Source organism: Bombina bombina, chromosome 6 (assembly GCF_027579735.1).
Source record: "Bombina bombina isolate aBomBom1 chromosome 6, aBomBom1.pri, whole genome shotgun sequence".
NCBI lineage: Eukaryota > Metazoa > Chordata > Amphibia > Anura > Bombinatoridae > Bombina > Bombina bombina.
Genome location: NC_069504.1, coordinates 1,008,817,037 through 1,008,840,269, shown reverse-complemented (window position 1 = coordinate 1,008,840,269; position 23,233 = coordinate 1,008,817,037). Strand labels below are relative to the sequence as shown.

Below are 23,233 nucleotides of genomic sequence, written 5' to 3'. Positions count from 1 at the left end.
AATCACAAGCAAACATTTCAATTTGAGGAGAGGACGGAAGGCTAAAGACATGAATGGCTAAACGAGAGATGTTTGCAGTAGAGGGTGTGTTTAAATGCACATTTTCTGAATCAGACAAATTAAAGGCGGGTTAAGAAATGTCACTTCTGCATTTGCTTATTTGCTATTTTTATACTAATTGACCATTCACCATTATATCTCCATTTGTACATCTATAAAGGCCAGGGGTGACGTGTCCACCTTTTTTTACACAAAAGACTACAGTGGATTTTTTTTTTTTTTTTTGAAGGGCTGATGAGAACATTTTAAAAATATTACTAAATGAAGCAAAATGATATACTGTATTTATATATAAGCACATTTCAAAGTATATGCCATTGATTTAGCTTGTCAAGAACAAATATCTGCTTATTAAATTATGCAGTGATGTGTTTGTGATATTTTACAGACCCAGACAGACACAGAGGACACCCACTAATTTTCTGTCTCCTATACTTTTATCAGTATAAAACTACTGCTAGAGAGGAATACTATTATTAAAAAATAATATTAGCGTTTTGAATACAAATGAGGTTGGATTACAAGTGAAATGCAAGCAGTTACGCAGGATGCATTATCTTGAGTTTGGACCCGTACTAAGAATAGAGCACAATCAGGTATTAGAAGTGTACAGACATAGATGGCGTAGGATGCTCCAGCTGAAAAAAAATACCCATGGCGGTTTTCTTCACTAACACGTTTACGGTGAGGGCAACAACCGGGTGCACAAAAGGAAAAGGCCCTATTCAGGTGTACTACAATGAACATCGAATACAGGATTACCAGCACTCCGGATATGTAAGGAAGTGAAAAACAGCGTATACAAATATTAAACTTTATTCCAAATAATTAAAAGCATATAAGGCACATACAGATACCAAAAATAAAATCAAGGTAAAGGGGCACAGTGATCACCTGGCTATTAAACATATATAGGGGCTTTATTTTAAAGAGGGGCTTTAAAACAAGGGATCAGGGGGGTCTCTGGACTCTTTTGATGGCCTATTATAAGTGCCTAGAAACCCCCTCATTAAAATAATATATGTTACAATTTTAATAAACAAGGTTACAAACAATGGTGTGTTTTTATCTAAACTCTATAGTCAAAAGAAGAATGTGTTATCCTCATATAAATTATTGCCTTTGGGTATATTTATATACGTTTGATATGCACTAGGGGCTCCTATGAGCCTCTACTCAAACAAATGCACAATGAAACGTGTGTGTTTGAATTCTTATTATGTTAAAAATTGTGCTTTCCCTTTACATTGTCTTGCAAACGGTGTCTTGGGGGAACATAGATTTAATAGTTTGAATACTTGTGTGTTGTGAGCATCAGTGTACATGTATGTGTTTATGTATGTATATGTATGTATATGTGTATGTATGAGTGTGAGTGTGTGTGTTGTTAGTGTGCATGCATGCGTGAGTGTTTGTGTATGTATGTAGAATTGTGTGTGTGTATGTATGAGTGTGCATGTATGTGTAAGTATAAGCGAGTGAGTAGTGTGAGTGTGTATGTTTGTATGTATATGTGTGTTTCTGAGTGTTATGAATGAGTATGTATATGTGTGTGTGTGTATGTATGAGCGTGTGTGTATGAGCGTGTGTGTTGTGAGTGTGTGTAGAGTATGTATGAGAGTGTGTATGTATGTGTAAATATAAGCGAGTGAGTATGTATGTTTGTATGTATATGTGTGTCCCTGAGTGTTATTAATGAGTGAGTATGTATATGTATAGGTGTGTGTGTATGTATGTGTAAGTATAAGCGAGTGAGTAGTGTGAGTATGTATGTTTGTATGTATATGTGTGTCTCTGAGTGTTATGAATGAGTATGTATACTGTATGTATAGGTGTGTGTATGTATGAGTGTGTGTGTTGTGAGTGTGTAATGAGAGTGTGTATGTATGTGCACCAGGGGCGTATTTTGGCCTAGGCAAACAAGGCACGAGTGAGTGTGTGTGCATGAATGCATGAGTGTGTGTTTGTGTGTTTTTTCGCTAATAATCCCCTCACTTGTATGGTATATTGATGTATAAAAAACAAATAATTGTATATATGTCTGACATGGGGTTTGATTTAGACTATATTATAATAATGGTGCGGAAATGTCTCCACTGTAAAAAAAAAAAAGTTTAAGAAGTTCTGCTTTACTGATTTATTCAAGCTGGAGTGAGGTTTGAGTACCAAATGATGGACCCTTTTCCCAATCCAACAGAAGAGTCTAAACTTGTCCAATTAATTCAAATGTTGACATTTTAATTATGTACATAATATAACAGGAAAATCTGGCAGGGATTTTCACAGATCTTCATAGAAACAAACGGCTAGATTACGAGTTTTGCGTTATGGGTTAAAAAGCAGCGTTATGGCTCTTTTTCACTACCGCTGGTATTACGAGTTTTGCCGCACACTTTTTTGGCCGCAATGCAACGTAACTACCGCAGCTTTCAAAAAGTCCTTTTTCAATGGGACTTCCATAGCGCCAGTATAACGAGTTTGCCTGACCGGCCAAAAAGTGAGCGGTACAGCCCATACCGTCAAGATCCATACCGTAAACTGAAAGTCAGTAGTTATGGGTTTTGCGCTACAAAGCTGTAACATAAAATGCATAACTAAAGTGCTAAAAAGTACACTAACACCCATAAGCTACCTATTAACACCTAAACCGAGGCCCTCCCGCGTTGCAAACACTAAAATAAAATTATTAACTCCTAATCTGCCGCTCAGGACATCTCCACCGCTATAATAAACATACCCTATACTCCTGCATCGCAAACACTAGTTAAATATTATTAACCCCTAATCTGCTGTCCCTAACATCGCCGCAACCTACATTACTGTTATTAACCCCTAATCTGCTGCCCCCAAAATCGCCGCCACTATACTAAAGTTATAAACCCCTAAACCTAACCCTAAGTGTAACCCTAACCCCCACTAACTTTAATATAATTAAAAAAAATCTAAATAAAAATTACTATCATTAACTAAATAATTCCTATTTAAAACTAAATACTTACCTATAAAATAAACCCTAAACTAGCTACAATATAACTAATAGTTACATTGTAGCTATCTTAGGTTTTACTTTTATTTCACAGCTAAGTTTGTATTTATTTTAACTAGGTAGAATAGTTAGTAAATAGTTATGAACTATTTACTAAAGTTAAAATAAATACAAACTTACCTGTAAAATAAAACCTAACCTGAGTTACACTAACACCTAACATTACACTACAATTAAATAAATTACATTAATTAAATACAATTAACTAAATTACAAAAAAACAACACTAAATTACACAAAATAAAAAAGAAATTATCAAATATTTAAACTAATTACACCTAATCTAATAGCCCTATCAAAATAAAAAATCCCCCCCCAAAATAAAAAAAAAACCCTAGCCAAAACTAAACTGCCAATGGCCCTTAAAAGGGCCTTTTGCGGGGCATTGCCCCAAAGAAATCAGCTCTTTTACCTGTAAAAAAAATAAAATACAAACAACTCCCAACAGTAAAACCCACCACCCACACAACCAACCCCCCAAATATAATCCTATCTAAAAAAAATAAGCTCCCCATTGCCCTGAATAGGGCATTTGGATGGGAATTGCCCTTAAATGGGCATTTAGCTCTTTTTCAGCCCAAACCCTAAGCTAAAAATAAAACCCACCCAATAAACCGTTAAAAAAAACCTAACACTAACCCCCGAAGATCCACTTACAGTTTTTGAAGACTGGACATCCATCCTCAACGAAGTGGCAGAAGTCCCTAGCGAAGCCGGCAGAAGTCTTCATCCAAGTGGGCCAAAGTCTTCATCCAAGCCGGCAGAAGTCTTCATCCAGAAGGCATCTTCTATCTTCATCCATTCAGCGCGGAGCGGCTCTATCTTCAAGACATCCGGCACGGAGCATACTCTTCTGACGACGGCTAACGAAGAATGAAGGTTCCTTTAAGGGACGCCATCCAAGATGGCAAACCTTGAATTCTGATTGGCTGATAGAATTCTATCAGCCAATTGGAATTAAAGGTGCAAAAATCCTATTGGCTGATGCAATCAGCCAATAGGATTGAGCTTCAATCCTATTGGCTTATCCAATCAGCCAATAGGATTGAGCTTGCATTCTATTGGCTGCTCCAATCAGCCAATAGAATGCAAGCTCAATCCTATTGGCTGATTGGATCAGCCAATAGGATTGAAGCTCAATCCTATAGGATTTTTTCACCTTTAATTACGATTGGCTGATAGAATTCTATCAGCCAATCGGAATTCAAGGGACGCTATCTTGGATGACATCCCTTAAAGGAACATTCATTCTTTGTTAACCGTCGTCAGAAGAGGATGCTCCGTGCCGGATGTCTTGAAGATGGAGCCACTCCGCGCCGGAAAGATGAAGATAGAAGATGACGTCTGGATGAAGACTTCGGCCTGCTTGGATGAAGACTTCTGCCGGCTTCGCTGAGGACTTCTTCCACTTCATTGAGGATGGATGTCCGGTCTTCAAAAACTGTAAGTGGATCTTCGGGGGTTAATGTTAGGTTTTTTTTAAGGGTTTAGTTTAGGCTAGGGTTTTTTTATTTTGGGAAGGCTTTTTTATTTTGATAGGGCTATTAGATTAGGTGTAATTAGTTAAATATTTGATCATTTCTTTTTTATTTTGTGTAATTTAATGTTTGTTTGTTTTTTGTAATTTAGTTAATTGTATTTAATTAATGTAATTTATTTAATTTTAGTGTAAGGTTAGGTGTTAGTGTAACTCAGGTTAGGTTTTATTTTACAAGTAACTTTCTATTTATTTTAACTAGGTAGCTAGTAAATAGTTAATAACTATTTACTAACTAGTCTACCTAGTTAAAATAAATATAAAATAAAATATAAGTTACCTGTAAAATAAAAATAAAACCTAAGATAGATACAATGTAACTATTAGTTATATTGTAGCTATCTTAGGGTTTATTTTACAGGTAAGTATTTAGTCTTAAATATGAATTATTTAGTTATTAATTTTAATTTTTATTTAGATTTATTATGTTCAATTAGTGGGTGTTAGGGTTAGGGTTAGACTTAGGGTTAGGTTTAGGGGTTAATAAATTTAGTATAGTGGCGGCGACATTGGGGGCGGCAGATTAGGGTTTAATAAATGTAGGTATGTGGCGGCGATGTTAGGGGCGGCAGATTAGGGGTTAATAAGTGTAATGTAGGTGTCGGCGATGTCGGGGGTGGCAGATTAGACTCAGGGTTTATGTTAGGGTGTTAGGTGTTAACATAACTTTTCTTTCCCCATAGGAATCAATGGGGCTGCGTTACAGAGCTTTTCGCTCCTTTATTGCAGGTGTTAGGCTTTTTTTCAGACGGCTCTCCCCATTGATGGCTAGGGGGAAATCATGCACGAGCACGTAAAAATAGCTCAAAGCAGCGCTGGTATTTGAGTCCGGTATGGAGCTCAATTTTGCTCAATGCTGCAATATTGCCTGCTAACGCCGGGTTTATGAAAACCTGTAATAGCAGTGCTATAGGGAGGTGAGCGGTGACAATAACTTGCAAATTAGCACTGAGGCGCTCATAACGCAAAACTCATAATCTAGTCGAAAGTACTTGAGCAAAACATGGTGGATGAGAGATGCAGTATTGATTATGACGGACTGGGTTTTTATGCAATTTTTGTTTCTTGTTAAGGGACATATAAGGCAATTTATTCTGTCATGTACATGAAATAGCACCAATTAAACATATTAAAAATATTTTTTACGTAAAAAAGAGTTAAGTAAATGTTCTTGAAATTAATTAGAAACCAACAGCAAATGCATAATTATGTGCATCTGAGTCCTGGGACTCTACTGTTCACTGGTTGACAGGAACGACTCCCACATCTGTTTTTTAATAAGTAAAATACTATGATACATTTTGTAACATTCTCTTTTAGGTCCCAATGATCTAAAGCTCTCCATTCTGGTGAGATGATCTAAGACGATTTGTCAGAACGGCGAGGTTCCTCAAATACTTATAGAAAGGCAAATTTTAGTCCGAGAGCTGTTTTTATCTAGCTATATAGGTTTCTGGTATAAATTGCAATATAATGCTCAAAAAAATCCCACAAAGATTATGGGGCATATTTATCAAGCTACGTATGAAGCTTGATGCCCCATGTTTCCAGGGAGCCTGAAAACTGATGCTCCATAACCTGTCCGCTTGCTCTGAGGCGGCGGACAGAAATCAACAGAAATCAACCCGATCAAATACAATTGGGTTGATTGACACCACCTGCTACCCGAATCTGCAGGGGGCGGTATTGCACCAGCAGTTCAAAAGAACTGCTGGTGCAATGATAAATGCAGAGAGCGTATGCTGTCGGCATTTATCGATGTGCAGCGGATATGAGCTGTTATATCGCATCATGTCCGCTTGCACAATCATAAATATGGCCCTGTGTGATTTCTCTCAATGCCGGCGAATTGTTGCTCATCAGGCCAACAGAGAAATTTTTTTTAGTATCATGTCAGCTTAGCCATTTGTTCATGACGTGCAACTGACAAATTCAAAACATTTAGTTTCATTTTAATATTTTTTTTATAAATGTCCATTAAATCAATCACCATTTTCTACTAAGGGAGCTGCAAATGTTGCAAGAGATGAAAACAACAAAAACCACCCTGACATGTAACAATGCAATATTCATAAACATAGGTTTTTACTAGTACATCCATTAAAAAAAAAGAAAAAATACTCTAACCATATTTAGGTACAATAACATTCCAAGAGCATCTATTTTTACCACTGCAACTACAATTCTGGTGGCTGCTTATCATTGTAATTTTTGAAGACAGCAGTTGTATAATTCCACCACTAGAAGGCGCTATGACGTTACATAAGAACAGAATAAATTAACAGCATACCAAGGCCCTACATATACATGTTTGCATTGACCCTTTTTTCATTTTCAATCCTGATCACATACTTCACAGTGAGATGCTCCAGCAGTTTCTTATATTGGAAAAATATTGATGCTGACAAATGTTATAGAGAATGAAGAAGCCATTACTGTGAATGTTCTACCAGAAGCCTCACAGTCCAACCTTTATGGAAAGAGTTACTGCTCTCTATTTTCCATACTGTAACAATGTATGTTCCAGGGTTAGCCTTGAGTAAGCTATTGCTCTAGTTAAAGGTTACCACAAATAACACTACCTTAACCTTTTGACTGCCTGAGAGGGCTGCAACCCACACCTATGCAATGCTTTAACGCCCTCTCTGGCCACCAAGGGGTTAATGAACAATAAAATATTGTTGTGTATATTGTGCCAGATTTTTAAGTCTTTCTAAAAAGAAATATGTTTAATCTTCTTGATATACCTTAAATGGTGGAAGGGTTCAGCCTTGACATATGGCGTTTCCAGAGATTTTGGGAATACGGCACCTTCTGCTCCTGAAATAAAGGATTTGATTTGTTAGCAAAAAACATACTGAACTGAGCAAAGCATACAGCTTATATGAGTATCTCTAGTGCCAACTTGTATGGTCGGTTTAGATTATCTAAGGTGAATTTTATTTTATTACATAAAAACCATTACCTAGATAAAACCTCACAGTTTAGTGAATAGTTTATAAAGCGAATGCTAAGTGATTTGTGGAGGAAAAACATTTTGGCCAATATCCAAACAGAATAAAGAAGTCTATGGGTCTTTTAAATTCATAAATTCTTATGAAGAATTCTTTCACTAAAATGTCCCATTGTAGCAAATAAGGGCTATAGCAACAATATTCCATGTTAGGACAAACCAAGTTGTTACAATAGTTGCAGATTCTTAGAATTACTTTTGTTTTGTTAATTTTTCAACATTCAAATTAGTTTGAACAATTGTTTTATGAAGAACCTTCTTTTACATTTTGATATATTATTAGCTACAGTTTTAGGTTTAGTAATTATAATTCTACTAATGTCATGATGTAGCAGGATTATCAGTAACCATAGTAGTTCTAACGCCCCCTACAGGGAAGATAATTTATTACACTGTGGGTTTCTGAAATTCACCAAAGTCAGTAACATGATAAAGGCAGAATTACAACAAAAATAAAATGTTTTCTGTATTTATAGTTTTGCTTAAGTTAGTTTTGCAACAACTGTTTTTAGTTTTGATTAGTTTTTTTTTTTTTCATTGCATAAATGTTGTCTATTGTTTACAAATTTCATTTTAATAGTTGTTGTGTTAGTTTTTATTTTTATTTACAATTACAATCCTGTTGCTCATTCATTAATTTTTTTTGTCCTCAAATCCTGCCCTAAATGGGTCCCATTGAGAACTGGATTGTTATTTGTTGAAAACATATATTCAGTTAAGTAATAATGGAGATAAAAGCATGAGATTAAAATCCTCCATTTGAAAAAATGAGAGCCATAGAATTATTGCACCAGAGAATTCGGGGTAAGATATGCAAATTAGATATCCAATATCTCATGCTTTTTGCTTCCAGTATTGTGTTAGACCACAGTGGTCCCCTTGTGTGGGGTAGGTGCAGCAAAAACAAAACCATTTCTTGACAGCTGTTTCGAGCTTATTAGCTCTCATCAGCAGAAGATAGGTTTGATTTGCTGCTAAGTGAAGCTCATTTCCAGGAAGAGGATTTTCTCTCTCTGGAGGTTTTTCATTAGTAGGGCTTTGTAAAAGTATATTTGTACCATTTATTTGACACAGTGCATGACTCAGTCACCCCACTTCGTGCATTTTATTTCCCCTTTTGACAAGCTGATGGTACAGCCAATGGCGAGCGTACCACCTGCCCTACTGAAATATATAGATGCATATTCTTTGCTGCTGCTATTAAGCTCCAGAGCGTTGACTGTAAACTGTGTATGTGCAGTCTTCTGTAATGAATTTTCAAAGTCACAAAGAGTAAACAGTAAATCTTCTATGTTATTGTGATTCATTGTTATTTTATGACCTATAATAGTAAGTATAATGAAATGAACTGTAAGTATAATAGGAATGAATATTATATAATTTGTCTTTTTTCCTGTAAATTCACTCTGAAAATTGTGAGTTTTCTAAATTTTACAAACATTGGAAGAGCACGCTGCAATCTTCACAAGTCTAGCAGTGTTACATTCAGCACAGTGATTGCTCAATGTAGTAGCTCATTTATATCTGTTTCTACAGAGGAGAAAAGAGGCTTTTAAAAGAACATTTGAACAAACAAAAAAATTAAATGCTCTCATTTGTTACCACAGGTAATTTTAAAAGTAGCGACCCTGTAGTGCTATATATTTAACCCCCGCAAAGGGGTTAAACACATAATTAGAGTACTGCTTGGAGCAGCAGAGCAGTACTTTAACTATGTATTTAACCTCCTTTATGAGGGTTATACACATAGCATTACACAGTCACTGGTTTTAAAATGGCTCTATGGAATTAGAGCATATCATTTTTTTCAATTCTAATGACCCTTTAATTGCTGATACCGTATATACTAGACCCACACACATATCTATTTAAAGACATATGGCTAGATTACGAGTCTTGCGTTAGGCTTAAAAAGCAGCGTTGGCTGGTCCCAATGCTGCTTTTTAATGCCCGCTGGTATTACGAGTTTTGAAGGTACAGGTGTACCCCTCACGTTTTTGGCCAGACTTGGAAATACCGCAAATCCACTTACGTAAATTGCGTATCCTATTTTTTCAATGGGACTTGCATAGCGCTGGTATTACTAGTCTGCCAAAAAGTGAGCGGTAGTCCCTCTCCTGTCAAGATTGGTACCACATTTTAAAGTCAGTAGTTTAGAGTTTTACACTACAACGCTGTAGCATAAAACTCTTAACTAAAGTGCTAAAAAGTACACTAACACACATAAGCTACCTTTTAACCCCTAAACCGAGGCCCTCCCACATCGCAAACACTAAAATAAAACTTTTAACCCCTAATCTGCCGAACTGGACATCGCCACCACTATAATAAATATATTAACCCCTAAACCGCCGCACTCTCGCCTCGCAAACATTAGTTAAATATTATTAACCCCTAATCTGCTGTCCCTAACATCGCCGCCACCTACCTACATTTATTAACCGCTAATCTGCCGCCCCCACTATACTAAAGTTATTAACCCCTAAATCTAAGTCTAACCCTAACCCCCCCTAACTTAAATATAATTTAAATAAATCTAAATAAAATGACTATAATTAACTAAATTATTCCTATTTAAAACTAAATACTTACCTATAAAATAAACCCTAAGCTAGCTACAAAATAACTAATAGTTACATTGGAGATAGCTTAGGGTTTATTTTTATTTCTCTTGTAAGGTGTTTCCAGTCCAGGGATCATCCATTACTTGTGGGATATTCTCCTTCCCAACAGGAAGTTGCAAGAGGATCACCCACAGCAGAGCTGCTATATAGCTCCTCCCCTAACTGCCATATCCAGTCATTCTCTTGCAACTCTCAACAAGCATGGAGGTAGTAAGAGGAAAGTGGTGAAATGTAGCTGGTATCTTGCTTCAATCAAAAGTTTGTTATTTTTAAATGGTACCGGAGTTGTACTATTTTGTCCCAGGCAGAAAAATAGAAGAATCTGCCTGTGATTTCTATGATCTTAGCAGGTTGTAACTAAGATCCATTGCTGTTCTCACACATGACTGAAGAGAGAGGTAACTTCAGCGGGGGAATGGCATGCAGGTTATCCTGCTATGAGGTATGTGCAGTTAAGATTTTTTCTAGAAGATGTGAATCCTAGAAAATGCTGCTGATACCAAATTTATGTAAGGTAAGCCTGAATACAGTGATTTAATAGCGACTGGTATCATGCTTACTTTCTGAAGTAATACTCTTTTATATTTACAATATAAAATGTTTGCTGGCATGTTTAAACGTTTTTATATATACTTTGGTGATAAAACTTTATTGGGGCCTAGTTTTTTCCACATGACTGGCTTAAATTTGCCTAGAAACAGTTTCCTGAGGCTTTCCACTGTGTTACTATGAGTGAGAGGGGCCTAATTTAGTGCTTTTTTGCGCAGTAACTTTTACAGACCGAGACATCCAGCTTCCTCCAGGAGTCCCCTGAATGCTATAGGACATCTCTAAAGGGCTCTTAGGCTTTCCAAAATCGTTTGTTGGGGAAGGTAGGCCCACAGCAAGGCTGTGGCAGTTGGTGTGACTGTTAAAAAACGTTTATATCATTTTTTCATCCGTTTTTTGAACTAAGGGGTTAATCATCCATTTGCAAGTGGGTGCAATGCTCTGTTAGCTTATTATACACACTGTAAAAAATTTGTTTGATTTACTGACTTTTTTCACTGTTTTTCAAATTCTGACAAAATTTGTTTCTCTTAAAGGCACAGTACCGTTTCTTATATTTGCTTGTTAACTTGATTTAAAGTGTTTTCCAAGCTTGCTAGTCTCATTGCTAGTCTGTACAAACATGTCTGACATAGAGGAAACTCCTTGTTCATTATGTTTAAAAGCCATGGTGGAACCCCCTCTTAGAATGTGTACCAAATGTACTGATTTCACTTTAAGCAATAAAGATCATATTCTGTCTTTAAAAAAATTATCACCAGAGGAATCTGATGAGGGGGAAGTTATGCCTACTAACTCTCCCCACGTGTCAGATCCTTTGACTCCCGCTCAAGGGACTCACGCTCAAATGGCGCCAAGTACATCCAGGGCGCCCATAGCGTTTACTTTACAAGACATGGCGGCAGTCATGGATAATACACTGTCAGCGGTATTAGCCAGACTACCTGAATTTAGAGGAAAGCGAGATAGCTCTGGAGTTAGACTAAATACAGAGCATACTGATGCTTTAAGAGCTATGTCTGATACTGCCTCACAATATGCAGAAGCTGAAGGAGAGCTTCTTTCTGTGGGTGATGTTTCTGACTCAGGGAAGATGATGCAACCTGATTCTGATATTTCTACATTTAAATTTAAGCTTGAACACCTCCGCGTGTTACTCAGGGAGGTTTTAGCTGCTCTGAATGACTGTGATACAATTGCAGTGCCAGAGAAATTGTGTAGACTGGATAAATACTATGCAGTGCCGGTGTGCACTGAGGTTTTTCCTATACCTAAAAGGTTTACAGAAATTATTACTAAGGAATGGGATAGACCAGGTGTGCCGTTCTCTCCCCCTCCTATTTTTAGAAAAATGTTTCCAATAGACGCCACCACACGGGACTTATGGCAGACAGTCCCTAAGGTGGAGGGAGCAGTTTCTACTCTAGCAAAGCGTACTACTATCCCTGTCGAGGACAGTTGTGCTTTCTTAGATCCAATGGATAAAAAGTTAGAGGGTTACCTTAAGAAAATGTTTATTCAACAAGGTTTTATCCTACAGCCCCTTGCATGCATTGCTCCTGTCACTGCTGCTGCGGCGTTCTGGTTTGAGTCTCTGGAAGAGGCTTTACAGGTAGCGACTCCATTGGATGACATACTTGACAAGCTTAGAGCACTTAAGCTAGCCAATTCTTTTGTTTCTGATGCCATTGTTCATTTGACTAAACTAACGGCTAAGAATTCTGGTTTTGCTATCCAGGCGCGCAGAGCGCTATGGCTTAAATCATGGTGAGCTGACGTTACTTCAAAGTCTAAGCTGCTTAACATTCCCTTCAAGGGGCAGACCCTATTCGGGCCTGGTTTGAAGGAGATTATTGCTGATATCACTGGAGGAAAAGGTCATGCCCTTCCTCAGGATAGGTCCAAATCAAGGGCCAAACAGTCTAATTTTCGTGCCTTTTGAAACTTCAAGGCAAGTGCGGCATCAACTTCCTCTAATGCAAAACAAGAGGGAACTTTGCTCAGTCCAAGACGGTCTGGAGACCTAACCAGGCCTGGAACAAAGGTAAGCAGGCCAAAAAGCCTGCTGCTGCCTCTAAGACAGCATGAAGGAACGGCCCCCTATCCGGTAACGGATCTAGTAGGGGGCAGACTTTTGCTCTTCGCCCAGGCGTGGGCAAGAGATGTCCAGGATCCCTGGGCATTGGAAATTATATCCCAGGGATATCTTCTGGACTTCAAGGCTTCCCCCCCAAAAGGGAGATTTCACCTTTCACAATTATCTGCAAACCAGATAAAGAGAGAGGCATCCTTACACTGTGTACAAGACCTCCTAGTTATGGTAGTGATCCATCCAGTTCCAAAGGAGGAACAGGGACAGGGATTTTACTCAAATCTGTTTGTGGTTCCCAAAAAAGAGGGAACCTTCAGACCAATTTTGGATCTAAAGATCTTAAACAAATTCCTCACAGTTCCATCATTCAAGATGTAGACTATTCGTACCATCCTACCTATGATCCAGGAGGGTCAATACATGACTACAGTGGATTTAAAGGATGCTTATCTTCACATTCCGATACACAAAGATCATCATCGGTTTCTCAGGTTTGCCTTCCTAGACAGGAATTACCAGTTTGTAGCTCTTCCCTTTGGGTTAGCTACAGCCCCAAGAATTTTTACGAAGGTTCTGGGGTCGCTTCGGGTGGTCCTAAGGCCGCGGGGCATAGCAGTGGCCCCTTATTTAGACGACATCCTGATTCAGGCGTCAAACTTCCAAATTGCCAAGTCTCATACAGACATAGTGTTGGCATTTCTGAGGTCGCATGGGTGGAAGGTGAATGAGGAAAAGAGTTCTCTATCCCCCCTCACAAGAGTTTCCTACCTAGGGACTCTGATAGATTCTGTAGAAATGAAAATTTACCTGACGGAGTCCAGGTTATCAAAACTTCTAAATTCCTGCCATGTTCTTTATTCCATTCCTCGCCCTTCGGTGGCTCAGTGCATGGAAGTAATCGGCTTAATGGTAGCGGCAATGGACATAGTGCCGTTTGCACGCCTACATCTCAGACCGCTGCAACTCTGCATGCTCAGTCAGTGGAATGGGGATTACACAGATTTGTCACCTCTACTAAATCTGGATCAAGAGACCAGGGATTCTCTTCTCTGGTGGCTATCTCGGGTCCATCTGTTCAAAAGGTATGACCTTTCGCAGGCCAGATTGGACAATTGTAATGACAGATGCCAGCCTTCTAGGTTGGGGTGCAGTCTGGAACTCCCTGAAGGCTCAGGGATCGTGGACTCAGGAGGAGTCACTCCTTCCAATAAATATTCTGGAACTGAGAGCGATATTCAATGCTCTTCAGGCTTGGCCTCAGTTAGCAACTCTGAGGTTCATCAGATTTCAGTCGGACAACATCACGACTGTGGCTTACATCAACCATCAAGGGGGAACAAGGAGTTCCCTAGCGATGTTAGAAGTCTCAAAGATAATTCGCTTGGCAGAGATTCACTCTTGCCACCTATCAGCTATCCATATCCCAGGTGTAGAGAACTGGGAGGCGGATTTTCTAAGTCATCAGACTTTTCATCCGGGGGAGTGGGAACTCCATCCGGAGGTGTTTGCACAATTGATTCATCGTTGGGGCAAACCAGAACTGGATCTCATGGCGTCTCGCCAGAACGCCAAGCTTCCTTGTTACGGATCCAGGTCCAGGGATCCCAAGGCGACGCTGATAGATGCTCTAGCAGCGCCCTGGTCTTTCAACCTGGCTTATGTGTTTCCACCGTTTCCTCTGCTCCCTCCTCTGATTGCCAAGATCAAGCAGGAGAGAGCATCGGTGATCTTGATAGCGCCTGCGTGGCCACGCAGGACCTGGTATGCAGATCTAGTGGACATGTCATCCTTTCCACCTTGGACTCTGCCGTTAAGACAAGACCTTCTACTACAAGGTCCTTTCAATCATCCAAATCTAATTTCTCTGAGACTGACTGTCTGGAGATTGAACGCTTGATGTTATCAAAGCGTGGCTTCTCCAAGTCAGTCATTGATACCTTAATACAGGCACGAAAGCCTGTCACCAGGAAAATTTACCATAAGATATGGCGTAAATATCTTTATTGGTGTGAATCCAAGGGTTACTCATGGAGTAAGGTCAGGATTCCCAGGATATTATCCTTTCTCCAAGAAGGTTTGGAAAAAGGATTGTCAGCTAGTTCCTTAAAGGGACAGATTTCTGCGCTGTCTATTCTTTTGCACAAGCGTCTGGCAGATGTTCCAGACGTTCAGGCATTTTGTCAGGCTTTAGTTAGAATCAAGCCTGTGTTTAAACCTGTTGCTCCGCCATGGAGCTTAAATCTGGTTCTTAAAGTTCTTCAAGGAGTTCCGTTTGAACCTCTTCATTCCATAGATATCAAACTTTTATCTTGGAAAGTTCTGTTTTTGGTAGCTATTTCCTCGGCTCGTAGAGTCTCCGAGTTATCTGCCTTACAATGTGATTCTCCTTATCTGATCTTCCATGCAGATAAGGTAGTCCTGCGTACCAAACCTGGGTTTTTACCTAAGGTGGTATCTAATAAGAATATCAATCAAGAGATTGTTGTTCCATCTTTGTGTCCTAATCCTTCTTCAAAGAAGGAACGTCTATTACACAATCTGGACGTGGTTCGTGCTTTAAAGTTTTACTTACAAGCTACTAAAGATTTTCGTCAAACATCTGCTTTGTTTGTTGTCTACTCTGGACAGAGGAGAGGTCAAAAGGCTTTGGCAACCTCTCTTTCTTTTTGGCTAAGAAGCATAATCCGCTTAGCCTATGAGACTGCTGGCCAGCAGCCTCCAGAAAGGATTACAGCTCATTCTACTAGAGCTGTGGCTTCCACATGGGCCTTTAAAAATGAGGCTTCTGTTGAACAGATTTGCAAGGCGGCGACTTGGTCTTCGCTTCATACTTTTTCAAAATTCTACAAGTTTGATACTTTTGCTTCTTCGGAGGCTATTTTTGGGAGAAAGGTTTTACAGGCAGTGGTACCTTCCGTTTAAGTACCTGCCTTGTACTTTAGCTTTGGTATTGGTATCCCACAAGTAATGGATGATCCGTGGACTGGATACACCTTACAAGAGAAAACATAATTTATGCTTACCTGATAAATGTATTTCTCTTGTGGTGTATCCAGTCCACGGCCCGCCCTGTCATTTTAAGGCAGGTATTTTTTAACTTTAAACTACAGTCACCACAGCACCCTATGGTTTCTCCTTTCTCTGCTTGTTTTCGGTCAAATGACTGGATATGGCATTTAGGGGAGGAGCTATATAGCAGCTCTGGTGTGGGTGATCCTCTTGCAACTTCCAAGAGGTAAGCATAAATTATGTTTTTACAGGCAAGTTTGTATTTATTTATTTATTTATTTAACTAGGTAGAATAGTTACTAAATAGTTATTAACTATTTAATAAACTACCTAGCTAAAATAAAGACAAATTAACCTGTAAAATAAAACCTAACCTAAGTTACAATTACACCTAACACTACACTATAATTAAATTAATTCCCTAAACTAAATACAATTAAATACAATTAAATAAAATTAGCTAAATTACAAAAAAAACACACACTAAATTACAGAAAATAATAAACAAATTACAAGACTTTTAAACTAATTACACCTAATCTAATCCCCCTAACAAAATAAAAACGCCCCCTCAAAATAAAAAAAAGCCCTACCCTACACTTAATTACAAATAGCCCTTAAAAGAGCCTTTTGCGGGGTATTGCCCCAAAGTAATCAGCTCTTTTACCTGTATAAAAAAATTAAAAATTCCCCCCAACATTAAAACCCACCACCCACACAACCAACCCTACTCTAAAAACCCACCCAATACCCCCTTAAAAAAACCTAACACAAACCCCTTGAAGATCACCTTACCGGGAGAAGTCTTCACCCAACCGGGCCGAAGTCTTCAACGAATCCGGCAGAAGTGGTCCTCCAGACAGGCAGAAGTGGTCCTCCAGACGGGCATAAGTCTTCATCCAGACAGCATCTTCTATCTTCATCCATCCGGCGCGTAGCGGGTCCATCTTCAAGACATCCGACGCGGAGCATCCTCTTCTTTCCACGGCGACTGAAGAATGAAGGTTCCTTTAAGTGACGTCATCCAAGATGGCGTCCCTTAGATTCCGATTGGCTGATAGAATTCCATCAGTCAATCAGAATTAAGGTAGGAAAAATCCTATTGGCTGATGCAATCAGCCAATAGGATTGAACTTCCATCCTATTGGCTGATCCAATCAGCCAAAAGGATTGAGCTGGCATTCTATTGGCTGTTCCAATCAGCCAATAGAATTCCAGCTCAATCCTATTGGCTGATTGCATCAGCCAATAGGATTTTTTCTACCTTAATTCCAATTGGCTGATAGAATTATATCAGCCAATCGGAATTGAAGGGACGCCATCTTGGATGACGTCACTTAAAGTAACCTTCATTCTTCAGTCACCGTGGAAAGAAGAGGATGCTCCGCGTCGGATGTCTTGAAGATGGACCCGCTCCGCGCCAGATGGACGAAGATAGAAGATGCCATCTGGATGAAGACTTCTGCCCGTCTGGAGGACCACTTCTGCCCGTCTGGATTCGTTGAGGACTTCGGCCCGGTTGGGTGAAGACTTCTCCCGGTAAGGTGATCTTCAAGGGGTTAGTGTTAGGTTTTTTTAAGGGGTTATTGGGTGGGTTTTAGAGTAGGGTTGGTTGTGTGGGTAATGGGTTTTAATGTTGGGGGGGATTTGTAATTTTTATTACAGGTAAAAAAGCGGATTACTTTGGGGCAATTCCCCCGCAAAAGGCCCTTTTAAGGCTATTTGTAATTTAGTGTAGGGTAGGGCTTTTTTATTTTGGGGGGGGGCTTTTTTATTTTAGATTAGATTAGGTGTAATTAGTTTAAAAATCTTGTAATTTGTTTATTATTTTCTGTAATTTAGTATTTGGTTTTTTTTTGTACTTTAGATAATTTATTTAATTGTATTTAATTGTATTTAATTTAGGGAATCAATTTAATTATAGTGTAGTGTTAGGTGTTATTGTAACTTAGGTTAGGTTTTATTTTACAGGTACTTTTGTATTTATTTTAGCTAGGTAGTTTATTAAATAGTTAATAACTATTTAGTAACTATTCTACCTAGTTAAAATAAATACAAACTTGCCTGTAAAATAAAAATAAACCCTGATAGATACAATGTAACTATTAGTTATAATGTAGCTAGTTTAGGGTTTATTTTATAGGTAAGTATTTAGTTTTAAATAGGAATAATTTAGTTAATTATAGTAATTTTATTTATATTTATTTAAATTATATTTAAGTTAGGGGGTGTTAGGGTTAGACTTAGGTTTAGGGGTTAATACATTTAGAATAGTGGCGGCGACGTTGGGAGCGGCAGATTAGGGGTTAATAAATTTAGGTAGGTGGTGGCGATGTTAGGGACGGCAGATTAGGGGTTAATAATCTTTAACTAATGTTTGCAATGCGGGAGTGTGGTGGTTTAGGGGTTAATATGTTTATTATAGTGGCGGCGACGTTGGGGGTGGCAGATTAGGGGTTAAGAAGTGTAGGTAGGTTGCGGCAACATTGGGGAAGGCAGATTAGGGCTTAATAAATATAATGTAGGTGTTGGCGATGTTGAGGGCGGCAGATTAGGGGTTAATAAATTAAGATTATGGGTGTTTAGACTCGGGGTTCATGTTAGGGTGTTAGGTGTAGACATACATTTTATTTCCCCATAGGAATCAATGGGGCTGCGTTACTGAGTTTTACGCAGTTTTTTTGCAGGTGTTAGACTTTTTTTCAGCCGGCTCTCCCCGTTGATTCCTATGGGGAAATCGTGCACGAGCACGTTACACCAGCTCACCGCAACGTAAGTAGCGTTGGTATTGGAGTGCGGTAATGAGCAAAATTTTGCTCAATGCTCACTTCTTGTCTGGGTTGTAAAAACCTGTAATACCAGCGCTGTCTGTAAGTGAGTGGTGAGCATAAACTGCTTGTTAGTACCGCACAGCCTCTAACGCAAAACTCGTAATCTAGGTGATAGTAATTTATAGCTTTTTTGTTTACTGTGAAAGTTTTGTGGAACCTGTCTGGTGTTTCGGGTTAACATATTTTCCCCTGTAGATTACAAGAATATAATTGGCTAAATCTATAACATTCTTAATCAATAAACTGTTTTAAACAATGATTATTATTTTTTTATCTTCAAACATAAAGCAGATACTAAACAACACAGTAACACTGGAGTAAATGAGGTTACTTTTTTTTAATTTATTTTTTATTTCCTCACCAAATTACAAATGTCAGTATCTTCAATAATATATATGTTCAAGCACTCAGAAGTGAATACTTTATTTTAGGCATTCTATCATTATCCCAACCTTCCCCAGAACCAGGACGGTTTAGCTGAACGGTAGTTAAACAGTATGACTTGTAAATAAAGAACACACATTGATCAGATTATTCACTAAAACAAAAGTTAGATGTTTATGTGCTACCAACTGGAGGCGCAGGGCAGGCACATTAAAGAGACAAAAAGGTCAAAATGTGCATTTTAATTTGAAATATAAGCATTTTTTGAAACATACATTAGCAAAAATACTTCTATTAAAAGTAATTACTGTTCCAGAGGCATACGTACATATGCTAGGTGTGACTACAACATGAGGATTCAATTGAGGATTCAAGCACCGTGCCTTCTCAGAGAGATGTCAGTTATGTGTATTATGTCTATTAAGACTTACTTTGTGCCACTGCTGACTTTCTGGTAAGGTGTGGTGTTTGAATGCTGGTGCACAGGGCACTCCCAGCATATGTGTGTATGCCACTAAAAACACATGGCCAGATTACGAGTTTTGCGTTATGGCTCATAACGCTGCTTTTTCACTAGCGCTGCTATTATGAGTCTTGTAGGTATAGCTGTACTGCACACCTTTTTGGCCGTAACGCAACATAGCTTCCGCACCTTTCCTTTTTTCAATGGGACTTCCATAGCGCCTGCATTACGAGTTTTGCCTGGGAGGCCAAAAAGTGAGCGGTACAGCCTATACCGACAAGATTCGTTCCGCCATCTAAAGTCAGTAGTTAACGGTTTTGTGCTACAAAGCTAAACCGTTAAAAAGTGTTAAAAAGTACGCTAACAACCATAAACTACCTATTAACCCCTAAACCGAAGTCCTCCCGCATTGCAAACACTATAATAAAAATATAAACCCCTAATCTGCTGCTCCGGACATCGTCGCCACTATAATAAATATATTAAGCCCTAAACTGCCGCACTCCCGCATCGCAAACACAAAATGTTGCCGCCACCTACATAAATGTATTAACCCCTAATCTGCCACCCCAACGTCGCCGCTGCCACTATACTAAAGGTATTAACCCCTAAACCTCTGGCCTCCTACATCACTAACACTAAATAAATATATTAACCCTTAAACCTAACCCTAAGTCTAACCCTAACCCTAACAGCCCTAACTTTAATATAATTAAAATAAATCTAAATAAAAATTACTATCATTACCTAACTAATTCCTATTTAAAACGAAATATTTACCTATAAAATAAACCCTAAGCTAGCTACAATATAACTAATAGTTACATTGTATCTCTCTTAGGTTTTATTTTTATTTCACAGCTAAGTTTGTATTTATTTCACTAGGTAGTTTAGTTAGTAAATAGTTATTAACTATTTACTAACTACCTAGTAAAAATAAATACAAATTTACCTGTAAAATAAAACCTAACCTGAGTTACACGAAAACCTAACATTACACTAAAATTAAATAAATCACATTAATTAAATACAATTAACTAAATTAAAAAAAACACCCCCACTAAATTACACAAAATAAAAAAGAAATTATCAAATATTTAAACTCATTACACCTAATCTAATAGCCCTATCAAAATAAAAAAGCCCCCTTAAAATAAAAAAAAAAATAGTCTACACTAAACTGCCAATAGCCCTTAAAAGGGCCTTTGTGGGGCATTGCCCCAAAGAAATCAGCTCTTTTACCTGTAATAAAAAACAACCCCCCAACAGTAAAACCCACCACCCACACAACCAACACCCCCCCAAAAAACCTACCTAATAAACCTAAGCTCCCCATTGCCCTGAAAAGGGCATTTGGATGGGCATTGCCCTTAAAAGGGCATTTAGCTCTTTTTCTGTGCCCAAAGTCCCTAAGCTAAAAATAAAACCCACCCAATAAACCCTTAATAAAACCTAACACTAACCCCCGAAGATCCACTTACAGTTTTTGAAGACCGGACATCCATCCTCATCAAGCCAAGAGAAGTTCTCATCGAAGCGGCAAGAATTCCTCAACAAAGCAGGGAGAAGTCTTCATCGAAGCGGCAAGAAGTTGTCCTCAAGGTGGGCAGAAGTCTTCATTCAGACGGCATCTTCTATCTTCATCCTTCCGACGTGGAGCGGCTCCATCTTCAAGACATCCGGCGTGGAGCATCCTTTTCTTACGACTCCTCTTGAAGAATGAAGGTTCCTTTAAAAGGCGTCATCCAAGATGGCGTCCCTTGAATTCCGATTGGCTGATAGAATTCTATCAGCCAATCGAAATTAAAGGGTAAGAAATCCTATTGGCTGATCCAATCAGCCAATAGGATTGAGCTTGCATTCTATTGGAACAGCCAATAGAATGCAAGCTCAATCCTACTGGCTGATTGGGTCAGCCAATAGGATTAAAGTAGATATATCATCTACAAACAATGGCCCCGTGGGGGTAAAATAAACAAGTAAAGTTATGTTTTCTCTCTGAGAGATAGAGATCCACTGTTACACTATATTTTTGCTGTATTTGAAGTGAGATTAAAATATGTATGCTTAGGAGCATAGTACTGAGTAAATAATTTTTTCAATGCTTGTGCCACATCCATCTATACTATGTTTAGGTTTAGACTTTTGTAATAGATTTGTATTCTGTAAGTGTCTGTCACTCTCTGATCCGGCTCTAGATACATCTTTTGGTAAAAATAATAATGTTTTAATTTTTTTAGTTGCAAGTATATTTTTATTTTGCTACCGGTAGTGTTCACTTTTTCTCTGCTTGCTGGTTGTCAGGGCGATGGTTACGCCATGCTGCTCTGATTGGCTTGTTGTTTGGCCTGGGGGCCTTAAAGTCTTTGGTTATTGAAGGGAAGGTATGTGATAGCCGGACCCGGATCAGGTATGACATCACTTCCTGTTTGATAATTTGTTCTGTGTCTCCATATGTGACATTGTAAATATGTAAGTAGAACTTTTTGTGATTACCTGTGTACTGTTTTGAAAGATTTGTACCCTTGACAAAGGTCCAATGTGAGGACCGAAACGTTGGGAATACCGGATTGTACCGGATAATAAAGAATTTATTCGAATTAAAGGGGCATTAAACCTAAATTTTTACTTTGATTAGTCAGATAGAGAATACAATTTTTAACAACATTCCAATTTACTTCTATTATCTAATTTGATTCATTCTTTAGATATTCTTTGTTGAAGAAATAGCAATGCACATGGGTGAGCCAATCACACGAGGCATCTATCTGCATTTACCAATCAGCAGCTTCTGAGTCTATCTAGATATGCTTTTCAGCAAAGGATATCAAGAGATTGAAGCAAATTAGCTAATAGAAGTAAATTAGAAAATTGTTTTAAATTGCATGTTTTTTCTTAATCATGAAAGAAAAAAATTGGGTTTAATGTCCCTTTAAGCAAGAGTGCCTGGTTTACTATACAGTGTATGTATATATATATATATATATATATATATGACATCAAAGAAAAGGAATCCAGCGAACCGTCTTGAAAACAACAACTTCTTATTTATTGGACTTCAGGTACAAAAACAACACATCAACATAAAATAATAAAAATAGCTTATGCCACCAGATTAAGCCGTAGCCGGTCTTATGCGTTTCGGCTTAAAAATGCCTTAATCATAGACCATGCAGCTACATCCGGCGTTAACCCTTAAATAGCCAAAGGGAAATTAGTCACAAGGGTCAACAGCTGTTTCTGGGAATATAAGCCATTTTGGACATTTCAATTATGCATGCATCAAGTGAACGATACTGACTTAATTCCACTAGGTAAATAAATATAGACCATTAGCTAGGGTTGCCTCTCCTTTAAACATAAAGAACTTATAATGTTAATGACTGTTTAACTAAAATAAATAACACTGAATAATACCTCTGCCAAACAGTTAAATACAGGGACATCAAAACCTTAGCAAAGTTATCCCTAGTATAACATTACAGTCTGCACTAAGTTAGCCATGAGGGGAACTTAATCATTATATAGCACTGTTAACTCAAAATATTGATTCATTCTAAGCTGCTCGGTATAAAACCTTCTTACCATATCAGGCAATCATATATTAATTTCCCTAGTGCTATTA

The 23,233-nt window shown here is 38.2% G+C and overlaps 1 protein-coding gene across 3 annotated transcripts in view; it reads right to left on the bottom strand.

The window, feature by feature from the left end:
• The window catches only part of SGCD (sarcoglycan delta), a 1,642,153-nt gene that overhangs the window by 30,974 nt on the left and 1,587,946 nt on the right, over nt 1-23,233 (bottom strand). For all 3 annotated transcript variants that reach the window (XM_053718718.1, XM_053718720.1, XM_053718719.1), the window contains one exon: nt 7,391-7,463. In XM_053718718.1, coding sequence (XP_053574693.1) covers nt 7,391-7,463 — 73 coding nt within the window. The remainder of the gene's footprint in view (nt 1-7,390; nt 7,464-23,233) is intronic.